This window comes from Manduca sexta, unplaced genomic scaffold (genome assembly GCF_014839805.1).
Source record: "Manduca sexta isolate Smith_Timp_Sample1 unplaced genomic scaffold, JHU_Msex_v1.0 HiC_scaffold_3280, whole genome shotgun sequence".
NCBI classification, from domain to species: domain Eukaryota; kingdom Metazoa; phylum Arthropoda; class Insecta; order Lepidoptera; family Sphingidae; genus Manduca; species Manduca sexta.
In genome coordinates, this window is record NW_023594331.1 from 1 (window position 1) to 12,722 (window position 12,722).

The following is a 12,722-nucleotide window of genomic DNA, read 5'->3' on the forward strand; positions in this document are numbered from 1 at the left end:
AAAACGTAGAGTTCAGCTGTAGTAGGGCGCGATGCACAGCGACCAATCACAGCGATGTCGCGGAGAGGAATGTGGTGGGGAGCGCGGCGCCGCGGCATATTCGGCGCGTGCGGCGCGATGACTATCAGTCATTACAGTGTCTGCTCAACCAAAGACAGTCGCATTCCGATAACATTTAATTAAACTATTGTTTCATTAACCCATTGACACATTTTAAAACCAAATAATGGCGGGACAGCAATCAAGTTTCGAATTTGTGAATGAAATTCCTAAAAAGTGAATAAAACCAGAAAATCGCGCCCGGCGCGTGTTCGCGCCTAAATTTGTAGTCTCAAAAAAGAGTGCACGACAAAACGCTAGAAGACAGCTTAGTAGTGCCGGGAAACATCTGGTGAGTAACTATAACGCCATACCTATATTATTTAATTCAACAATTATTCAAAAGGTTTGCAAAATAGTGCATAAAAGTGTAAGTTAGCGCGGAGCACAAAACATTCCCTACTTAGGTAATTCTAGATGCGGTGAACCATGCAATATTTGAACGAGTTACATTTTTAATGCATTATTTAACTTCATCTGTTTTACTGTGTGTAATTTTATTGATTGAAGTAGAGTTACGCAAAATATTTAAATAAATTAATCAATAAGTTTCTTGCATTACCTTTATTATCTTACGTATAATTTTCTGTATTATAATCGTATTATATGAGTATTACTTGAGAATTACCATAAAAATAAGTTTACACCCTCACATGTTTATGCAGTGTACTCAGATACTGAGTTCGATGATGGCCCATATCGTGTATGACAGTAGGTCTACAATAAGTAGACAGTACAGAGTTTCAAGGCCGTCCTGTGTCGATCGGTAATTTATTGCCGACACACGACACACCCTCCATAGTTCCAGGACCGTCTGTTTGACCGTTATCAGTTGTGTGCTCGAGCCACGATGATCGCTTAGTTCATAAACAAGAGTGCGTCTTTGCACTATTAGCAATTTCATGCGTCGATTGAATTTGCAGTTTACGTAAAGCAGGCGCTAAGGAGAAAAGCCTCTGTGTAAGCTACATTATTTATTTATAGAACAGGATGGCACATGTGCATCACTTTATGTTAAGTGTCCTTCACCATCCACAAACACACGTCATAAGAGAAGAATCACTACTAGTTTTGAGGCTTTAATAATCCATCCTAAGTTAACTCTTAATTATAGCGGGAAAATGAAAATATTGCAAATGGCCGCCCCGCCCACTTTGCTATGCGATATTGATCAGGCGCACCGCGCTTGCAATAAAGTGCACGATCACAATACACTCTGATGCTTGTATTTTATTAACACCGAATTGTTATGACTTATGAATTTGGTATTTTATAATATTGTTATGATCCGATAGATTTTCAGCGGTAGTTGATTTTAGCATTAAAAGTATATTGTTTTTACATTTTCGTAGTAACTTGTTATTCTCATGACGAGGTTTCCGACTTACTAGTAAATTAGCATAGGTATAGCGTGCAGCCATTCAATAGTAAGAAATATTAAAATAAAAAAAATTTACATAGTTATTATATTATTAGCGTAAATTATTTGTTGTTTTTTTTTATTGACGACTGTAGCGCTGGATCTGTTTTCCGCGCACGCTGTGACTGAAAGCACGGCGCGGCGCGGCGCCTCGTTTTTGGAAAATTGTATTATAAAATATTACAATAAGATAGTTATTTTTCTTTTTTAAATATGAGAAAGACGTGGTATCCCCGAGGCTCTTTAAGCAAGCAGTACCCGACACGGAGCCACCTTTGGCGACGAGGGCGCAGCGGGTACCTAGGCGCCTTCGCCACAATGTTCCATGAGACCAATTTCTGAATTTAGGCAGATTATGTAATCAATAAGCCACGTTTTACGTCGGCAAAGGATTTAGACGTGCTAAGGAGATAATACATAATATGTATTTATTGCCTAATCAATGTTATACTTTTGTTTTATAGTCGAATTTGCCCAGAGTCCACGGCCACAACTCAAAGATACCACGACTGGTGAAGGCAAACAATGAAAAGCAACAACCATTATCCGATGGTAAGTAAGTTTACTTGAGATTAAGGGTATTTCTTAACACTCAGGGTACACAGGTATGTTACCTTATGGTAAGTGGGTGCCTATAATAATATACATGGCCTCCGAGATGTGTCAGAGGTCAACCTATAACGGTCACAGTTCTTAAACAATGTTGACTGCCACTAGACCTACATGGCAACAATTCTTTTATTTATGTTGAATGATGAGCCGAGCATGCTGCTCGCCTGATGGTAAGAGATACGACCGCTCCCCCAAAAAAACACTACCATCTACCATCTACATCGCCAGTGATTTTTGTCCTATGGCAGCACTCACTGAATCTTTGTCAAATCTAAAGCTAATATGTTATGAAATATTTCCCCAGAGCCTGAGGCCGACGAGTTTGCCGGAGACGTGGAGGAGCCCGACAGCGCCGCGGACTCCGGCACCGACGTCGGACTCCTGGACGACAATGACGGCCCGCATGGTAACACAAATTACATTCCCTGCCCATACCCTCAAATGCCATAAATTTCACGGATTTCGATATATCGACGGTCCCAAAGATCAAAACCACATCTGCAAAATGCTCTTTTTAAACGACTTCAATAAAACGAGGAGGTTATCAAATCGACGTGATTTTTTTTTTGTATGTTTGTTACCTCAGAACTCGCTCATTTATGAAACGATTTGGAAAATTTTTTTTTTTTTTAAAAAGAATTTCTCTCCAGATTGGTCCCATAACATTTTTTAACATCGGTTCGGTAGTTTGTTTTAAAATTAAAGCTTTCCTGTGACGTATTTAGTTATGTTTTTGCATTGAGTTTGGTTGACTGTACTTCTCCCATACTTATACATACAGCATAACACCTTTTCCTCGTGTCAGGGGTAGGCAGAGGCGTAACATTTTATCGCGATAGTCGTACTGTGTGTGAAACATTCAGTTATGTTTTTGGGTTGGGTTTAATTGACTCTAGGTCTTAGATACATACGTATATGTATATAGCATCACACCTTCTCCACTTTTTAGGGGTAGGCAGAGATGTAACACCACAGCGCGATAGTTGTAGTATGATCGAAATATATCAGTTGTGTTTTTGCGTTAGGTTTGCTTGAATCTACTTCTTACATAGACATATATAGCATCACACCTTTTCCCTTTTCAGGGGTAGGCAGAGGCGTAACATTTTATTGCGATAGTCGGACTGTGTGTGAAACATTTAGTTATGTTTTTGGGCTGGATTTAATTGACTCTAGGTCTTAGATACATACCTACATATATATAGCATCACACCTTTTCCCCTTTTCAGGGGTAGGCAGAGGTGTAACACCACAGCGCGATAGTTGTACTGTGAGCCAAATATATCAGTTGTGTTTTTGCGTTAGGTTTGCTTGATTCTACTTCTTACATACATATATATAGCATCACAACTTTTCCCCTTTTCAGTGGTACTCAGAGGTGTAACTCCTCAGCGCCATAGTCGTATCGTGAGCGAAACACAACAATGCCATTGAGACGGTCTATTTTCTAATAACACAAAAAAGCAAATAATAATAATAATAATTTTAACAAAAATTAAACCGCCTTCAAAACCTCTCAAAACCAAAAAATAATTTCACATAACAGTTATATATATCGGATACCAATTTTGGAGTCGGTGCCTAATTAAAATTGCTAGTTAAGCTAGATAAATACATTAAGAAATATACGAAAACAATGTGCTGCCAGCGTACAAAGTCAGCAAGTCAGATCGTCACCGGAGATGAACGCACCGCCGCAGCACAGCAAATGGAAGCTATTAAGGAAATATTTAAATTTGTGAACTGTACACTACCCAAATTCTTCCCCTGTTACATATAGCTGGTCAAATGTGGGTGTATTACACTCCCGAAAAAAGAGGAAAGAAAGAGATGAAACACCATACATGTCCTTGGTATTACACCTTTCACTGTGTATGTTTGTTAGTAGAAACGCGAACCTACTCCTTTTAATTCATTTGAAAGAAATGTAGCTCATAGATAGACTATGCAAGAAATATAGCTATATTTAGTTAGCTAGCTAGCAATTTTAATTAGGCACCGACTCCAAAATTGGTATCCAATATATACTTGTTATGTGTAATTATGTTTTGGTTTTGAGTGGTTTTTGAAGGCGGTTTACTTTTTGTTAAAATTATTTTTGTAGTATGAAGGTTTTAAGTGAAAATATAAATATCAATTACTCATTTCAAAACTATTGATTGTTATCAGAAAATTATTTCTATTTGGAGGTGAGTAATTATATTTTCATTTAAATTAAAACCTTTATACTGCAATTAGACATTTTACAGATGAGATTTTGTTCTTTGGGGTAAAGAGAATTATAATAGTGGGGACCTTCGATGCTTTGCCGCTGTTGTCACATAAAATACAAAATCGTTTCTTTAACGGTTCATATGTGCATTCAATATTAATCTGTAAAAGTCTAAAATTTTCAGTATTTTAGTTATTTTGAAATGCATGAACAAATAATAACATTCATAAATAAATAACATAAAACAAATAATAATAATAATAATATCAACCCCGTATTATCATATACTGTCTCACTGTTGGGCACGGGCCTCCTCTACTACTGAGAGGGATTAGGCCTTAGTCCACCACGCTGGCCTAGTGCGGATTGGTAGACTTTACACACCTTCGAAATTCCTATAGAGAACTTCTCAGATGTGCAGGTTTCCTCACGATGTTTTCCTTCACCGTTAAAGCGAACGATAAATTCATAAAGAATACACACATTTTTTTTTAGAAAAGTCAGTGGTGTGTGCCCTTGGGATTTGAACCTGCGGACATTCGTCTCGGCAGTCCGTCCCACAACCAACTAGGCTATCGTCGCAACTTGTTTTTTAACGGCTGATCCTGCAGTCATCACCGGGAGGAACCTGCGAACGGTATACTGGTTCCTCCCGGCTTAACGAATGCAGGGGCCAGGAGGAAAAGGGGAAGAGGAGAAATAGGGGGGAAGGAAGAGGAAGTAATAGGATGGGCCGAGAGAAATGTTCAACGAGTCCCTATCTGACCCCCCACGTGAACTTGCACCCATGGGAGTATAGACACACTCTCTGTGTGTCTAGGTCCGTGACAAATGTCCCCCCGTGCATGGGCGTGCATTCGGTGTGGACACCGAGGGCACAAGAATTGCCTCGGGGATCACAACTTGTGTTAGTTACTCATGTTTTTGTCAACCTCACAGGATTTTTGTAATTAAGGCTTCTTATAAACTTTTTTATGGCGACAGCGGTTAAGAGATTCTTTTTGCATTTCACAAATTCACTTTGCGGAGTTGTTGTTAATAAAAATGGTTGCAGATGGTGGTGGCGAGATCCAGAGTGGATTTGGTGACGACGATCGCATCTCACCAGTGCCCGAGGTACGAACAATATTACCTAATAACACGAACACCCGCAATTGCACATGTCTTATAGTAAGTAGTCAAACCGCGGAAGGTCTGAGTGACTTGATTCTTATAAGTCAACAGCTAGATTGTTAAAAGAAAGTAATTGTCCGTTTACGAACTGACTTCTTTTTTGAGAATCTTTGAATGCAGATTCTAATATCTTCAAGAAAAAAGCACGTTCTCTTAAATATTTCTTCTCACAGCTCCAACAGTTTGGGTAGTTGTTACTGCCCTCGCTATTCCGTCTAAAACCCACCATATATAGGTATGCATTTTGGCGGGTAGGAAGCGGTAATCACTTGGAAGCCACCTAATCTATTAGTAAACCAGAGTCGTTCCATCTGTGGTCAAGTATTGCTAACGGTCTTTTAACACTGGACGCGTTCGCCTCCCTGTGAAATTATTTGCAATTCGCCAGTGTGATCGGGTTTCAACTGTACCTGACCACAGATAAACAAATCCGGCCTTAGTCAATAAACGTCCCATGCTTGTGATGTGATTACAAAGCAGAAAGCGAAAGAATATACCCCAACTTAGTGATTTATTCTACTCCATTAATCACTTCTCTCAGAACAAATTTTATACTTGGCTTGCCGCGAGTCTGAAACTGAATGTGGATTTCATTTAACATTTTAGGTGCCGCCAAAATTGGTAACATACCAGTTAAACAAGATCTCCGCTCTGGGCATTGCGGACTTAGGGCTGTTATCCGCCAACGTGAATCAGCTACACAACCTTCTAGATTCTTCGAACACCCAGCCGTATTATTACTTCAACTTGACCCTAATCGCCGCTAGCATTATTCTGCAAGTAAGTTCTACGACAGTCTTACACTCACTCAAGCGTTTTGTCCTCGAAGGGGTAGACAGACCGGCAAGTGCCCCTTGCTACTCTATTTAAGCTGTGCGTATTTCGTCACATAAAGTAATGGAGGTGAGCCTGTCGACATATCGAGCACGAATTCCAGTCTCCGGGTTAATACTGAGTATGAAAATCAATCACTTTACACAATCCGAGATCAAAACAGAGACCTCAGCTGCACTGCAGTTGTATTGTTATATATCTACCCCATCGAGGATTTCACGCCACTCTTAGATTATAATGACTTATATAATGTCTTTCTATTTAAACCTGATTTGGAATATGACAAATAACCAAGAGAAACTTATTACTACAGGCTAAATCAGTTCAACCATCCTTAAGTTATGTACCTATTTATTAACGTGCAGCATTTCACTTTGATATAAATACAGACATTATCAGTCTAACTTATAAAAAAATTACAAAGTTATGCTTAGTTAATACACAAATTTACTCCATCAGCTGTAAACTATACTCGCCATCTTGCCTTTTAATAAGGTTTAAACTAGGAACATGTGATGTTTTTGACAGCTATTTAACCAATTCTTAATCAAATCTTAAAGTTAATGGCGCGCGATGGCTCGCAGTAACTCGTGGGCCTCCATTCGGTGTCGGTTTTTTGAGCGCGAGTCAGAGGGCCTCGCTTCCCCCCGCGAGGCGGCGCAAGTGCAACACTGTATACTCTCGCGTCATTCGGTTGAGCGCAAGCTTTCTAACCGTACGGATGTGTTATTGCCCTAGATATATCTTTGCCTGTCTCGGAGTGGTAGTCATGGCGCGCACGCAATACAACTATGCCACCGAGATAACTTTATAATATACCTATTAGGCACTTCAATCTAAAGATGGTTTTGACCCATCGTAACCTCTGAAAGAAATATGTGGTGTAATAACAATTAAACTATATAAATTATCAACTAATCTCATAAAAAGTGGAAACACTATTATTACTCTGGTGTCGATGCGCACGATTTATTTAAAATTTTCGCCATATACTGTACCTACTCAATTGACGAAATAATCTAGTTAAAATTCGCTGTTTACCAAAATTATAAAATAAAATGCATTTACAATAAAACTGAATGTGATTTAGAATATATTATATTGTTGATAGCATCGATTAAATTGTAGGTATCATGGACCAGATGTATTCCAAACACATGCCTCGTTCATGAAAATGTGCAACAGTAACAAATATAATTTAATGATTATTCGTATGGGAGCATCCAAAACGACAATTAATTTTGGATGCTGTTGTAAATACCTACCTTAAAGTATCTTGAAGTCAGGCGTACGTTTCGCGCCACTTGCCAACTAGTATGAAGTTATTGTTGTCCACCATAACCTCACATATTTACCTATTCTCGCCGATAAAAACTTTTCCCACACTTTAAACCATCACAAAAAAACATTTCACTCATGTACTTTGTATTTAAATGTTTAAATTTTTAAAATAACAAAAAAAACTTAATAAACACGAATACTTAAAAATGTATCACCGGCTCAATCAAAACAAATAACGGATGTTGCCAGTTCAGAAACAAAATCTATACTATTATATAAAGCTGAAGAGTTTGTTTGTTTGTTTGTTTGTTTGTTTGAACGCGCTAATCTCAGGAACTACCGGTCCAAACTGAAAAATTCTTTTTGCGTTGGATAGCCCTATGTTCGTGGAGTGCTATAGGCTATATATCATCACGCTATACCCAATAGGAGCGGAGCAGTAATGCCTCATCTCAGGAACTACCGGTCCGAACTGAAAAATTCTTTTTGCGTTGGATAGCCCTTTGTTCGTGGAGTGCTATAGGCTATATATCATCACGCTATATCCAATAGGAGCGGAGCAGTAATGGCTAATCTCAGGAACCACCGGTCCAAACTGAAAAATTCTTTTTGCGTTGGATAGCCCTTTGTTCGTGGAGTGCTATAGGCTATATATCATCACGCTATACCCAATAGGAGCGGAGCAGTAATGCCTAATCTCAGGAACTACCGGTCCGAACTGAAAAATTCTTTTTGTGTTGGATAGCCCTTTGTTTGTGGAGTGCTATAGGCTATATATCATCACGCTATACCCAATAGGAGCGGAGCAGTAATGGATAATCTCAGGAACTACCGGTCCAAACTGAAAAAATCTTTTTGCGTTGGATAGCCTTTTGTTCGTGGAGTGCTATAGGCTATATATCATCACGCTATACCCAATAGGAGCAGAGCAGTCATGGCTAATCTCAGGAACTACCGGTTCGAACTAAAAAATTCATTTTGCATTGGATAGCCCTTTGTTCGTGAAGTGCTATAGGCTATATATCATCACGCTATGACCAATAGGAGCAGAGCAGTAATGGCTAATCTCAGAAACTAGGAGTTTGAACTGGGCCCTTATTCTCTATCCCGCACGTTATTTTAACAGTGCGTAACAAGCACGTAACACAACACATCATGTTTAGGACCATAGAAATTTGGCTTACAGAATACCATTTCACGCACATTTCTCAAAGATAACATGACACGGCCGCGTTACGCGTTTACACTATCATACAGAATAAGGGTCCTGAATAATTATTTTTGTGTTGGGTAGCCCTTTGTTCCTGGAATGCTATAGGCTATATATATCATCACGCTATGCCCAATAGGAGCGGAGCAGTAATCGCTAATCTCAGGAACTACCGGTTCCAACTGAAAAAATATTTTTGTGTTGGATAGCCCTTTGTTCCTGGAGTGCTATAGGTTATATATCGTCACGCTATGACCAATAGGAGCGGAGCAGTAATGAAACATGTTGCAAAAACGGGGACAATTTATTAGTTATGAGAGCTTCCGTTGCGTGCGCTGCGTAAACGGTTAAAGTTATGCAACAATGATGTACGACGGGATTGTTCCTCTTAAAAAGTTCTAAAAAATATATTATAAAACAAAGTTCCCGGCTGCATCTGTCTGCCTGAACGTGTTAAACTCAAAAACTACCCAACGTATTAAGAGGAAATTTGGCATGGAGACAGTTTGGGACCCTGGAAAGAACATAGGCTCCCGGGAAACTACTACTTTTATAACGGTAAACTTTAGCCTGAAAAACTTTATAACGCGAGCGGAGCCGCGGGCAAAAGCTAGTTATTTTATAAAATTACTGCTCCAAATGAGACAAAAACTTTCTGATATGTAAAATTATAGTGCAAATGCATTACAATAATTATAATAATGCAATTATATTTAAAGTATTACTAAAATCATCAGAAATTCATAATAATTTAAAAGATTAATGTGGCGATATTATTCGCACAAAACATCAGTTTTACAAACAAATTTTTAAATTAATAAAATAAACTTAAAAGTAATAATTAAAGTGTTAAAACTTAAATACTATTATCATTAAAATAAAAATTGTAAAATAAAATTTCAATGTAGAAATGGTACAACTTTCGGTATATATGTATAGCGATCAACTAACAATGCCCTACGTCACATAAACCGATCGAAGCGGGGCGCGTACGCTCCGCCTGTCACGTAGCCCCCGGCCGACCGCAGCCAGTCAGCCGACGCATGCGGCGCGGATCGCTCTCGCTACCGCTTACGCTTGTTACTATACCGTTTATATTATTTTTAACCGACTTCAAAAAAAAAGGAGGAGGTTATCAATGCGACGTGTTTTTTTTTTGTATGTTTGTTACCTCAGAACTCGCTCGTTTATGAACCGATTTGGAAAAATATTTTTTTATTCAAAAGAATTTCTCTCCAGATTGGTCCCATAAAAATGTTTTCAACATCGCTTCGGTAGTTTGGTTTTAAAATAAAAAAAAAACTAGAATAATTATGTCGTCCAAGAAAACGAAATCGCGAATTTAGCTTTCCTGTGACGTATTTAGTTATGTTTTTGCATTGAGTTTGGTTGACTACTTCTCACATACTAATACATATAGCATAACACCTTTTCCCCTTTTTAGGGGTAGGCAGAGATGTAACACCACAGCGCGATAGTTGTAGTATGATCGAAATATATCAGTTGTGTTTTTGCGTTAGGTTTGCTTGAATCTACTTCTTACATACATATATATAAATAAATAAATAAATAAATAAATTTATTAAAACTGACAAGTCTTTACATATGAGCTTATATCCTATGGTCTTCACACTAGGCAAGCCTGTATCGTGAAGACCCAAATTTTAGCCTAGTTACCTACAGTACACATTTATTCATTTATTTGACGCTGGTCTTATTACAAAATTAGTTTTATTTTTATTAAATTATATGTAAATTATACTAAGTTACAAATTTGTCTAAACTAGGTACAGAAATAGGGTAGAATTAATATATTTGATACCACTACAATAAGACAAATAAATACAATACAAACTTTAAGTTTAGGTGGACATTAGATGAATATGGAGATTTTAAGATTTAATCTTTATGAGATCTTCGGTATCTTCGTAGGTAAGTGTCATAAGCCATAATTTTATTACCTTTTTAGCCTCATAAATAGATTTTTCATTAATGTTACAGTTTTTGACTATAGAATTATACACATGTGCTCTTATGAAAGGACCAAAATGCTGGGCGAACGTAGTTTTCACAAGTGGTTTAGGCAGACGATAGATTCTACGTTTTGAAAGTTTATGATTATTGGTGGACGCTGAAATCTGTATAGCATCACAACTTTTCCCCTTTTCAGGGGTAGGCAGAGGTGTAACATTTCAGCGCGATAGTCGTACTGCGAGCGAAACACATTAGTTGTGTTTTTGCGTTGGGTTTAGTTGCCTCTATTTCTTACATACATATATATATATATATATATATATATATATATATAAAGCATCACACCTTTTCCCCTTTTCCGGGGTAGGCAGAGGTGGAACACCACAGCGCGATAGTTGTACTGTGGGCCAAATAATATCAGTTGTGTTTTTCAAAAGGCAAGCCAGGCTTTTGGGGTTCTATGAAAGAACCGCCGCGCCACTGCATTCACTATTTCCGTTTACGCCATTTCTTTTTAATTTTTTCGTATGGTATATGTGCACGTAATTGTAATAACTGATAGCGCGGTAACAGCTGCCGTAACCTCTAACGCGTCCATCTTCTCGGCGTTCGCAAAGCGTACTGAATAAACGGGAGTGTACAAGGGCACGTTCGTCCCTCCACCTTGCGCGCGAGAGTTCTCGACGAGAGTGTACAGCCGCCATAAAACAAGTTTATAAGTAAGACTGTATGTATATAGAAATTATATATAATATCTTATTTCACAGATCGCTGTGGGCCTCGGCATCGTCATGAACAACTTCTACAAAGTCCTTAAAAAGGACACATACAAAGCGGGCATTATCAACGACATGACCGTGGTGGGTGTGTTTCTGGTCACCGTCTTGAATTTGTTTATCACGTCGTTTGGCATGGCGACTTCGCTCTAGTCGCCGACACGTGACTCCCCGACATCTAGCGACTATAAACTCAAACTTTAAGTCTTAATTCTCTTTTACCACACTGCTATTTCACCTATTGTATCTCAATTGTTGCTGAAAACGTGCTCATGGTTGGAAAGTTGGAAGTTAAGAGACCACGAGGACGAAACCCCAAAAGATGGATAGACCAGATTTCCAGTGCGTTGAATGTTTCCATTAATACACCATTTCATCAGGCAAAAGACCGAAGCCGGCGGATAAACATCACAGTGAAGATAATTGAGAGTCACGATCCTCAATAATGAGTAACAAATTTTATGTACTTACTTATGAGCTATGTTTAAGGTAAATTATATTATTTTACTCTTATAAAGTAGTACAATTTAGATGTAATATGAATCTCCTCCGACATTATCACAAATATATTTAAGTTTAGAATTATACGCTCATAAAAATATTCCATAACAAAGAGATCAAGATCATATAGAACGGACGTTGGGAAGATTATCATACAATTTTTTTGCGCTTATGTGTTGGTTACTCAATCTGCTGTGAAATAGCAAAACATTAATATAAAATACTTCATATGTTTCCATATCATGATTTGCACGGTTTTAATGTGAATTTATTTTATGTAAATATATTATTTTTGTATATCTAAGTACGTTGTGACATCTTGTCACACGGACATTTCAAATAAGACAGCGACTTATTACCGATTGGTAATAGCTTTTTGGAGCAAAAATTGCGTCCTGATGTCCGGTCTATATATAACTAACTTTGTTCCATAATGATTATAATGATGAATTTACTTAAGTCTAGCAAAATACTATTAAGTTTATAATTTAATCGTTCTTTACATCAATTACTTCAAGATAATCAAGTATTTATTTTAACATTAGCTTAGACATGTAAATTAGATAAATCCCTTACGACGGAGATACAGGATTTCATTAATATATTTCGTTCTTTTTGTGTATGTAGGTA

General features: G+C 37.9%; 1 protein-coding gene across 1 annotated transcript; it reads left to right on the forward strand.

Moving 5' to 3' along the window:
• Positions 1–1,983: 1,983 nt before the first annotated feature.
• Positions 1,984–11,759, forward strand: LOC119192857 (the record flags this gene model as incomplete). The annotated part of the gene is made up of 5 exons (XM_037446612.1): positions 1,984–2,071; positions 2,436–2,537; positions 5,398–5,459; positions 6,123–6,296; positions 11,583–11,759. Coding segments are annotated over 5 exons (588 nt in total), but the record flags the coding sequence as incomplete, so codon positions are not given.
• Positions 11,760–12,722: the final 963 nt, after the last annotated feature.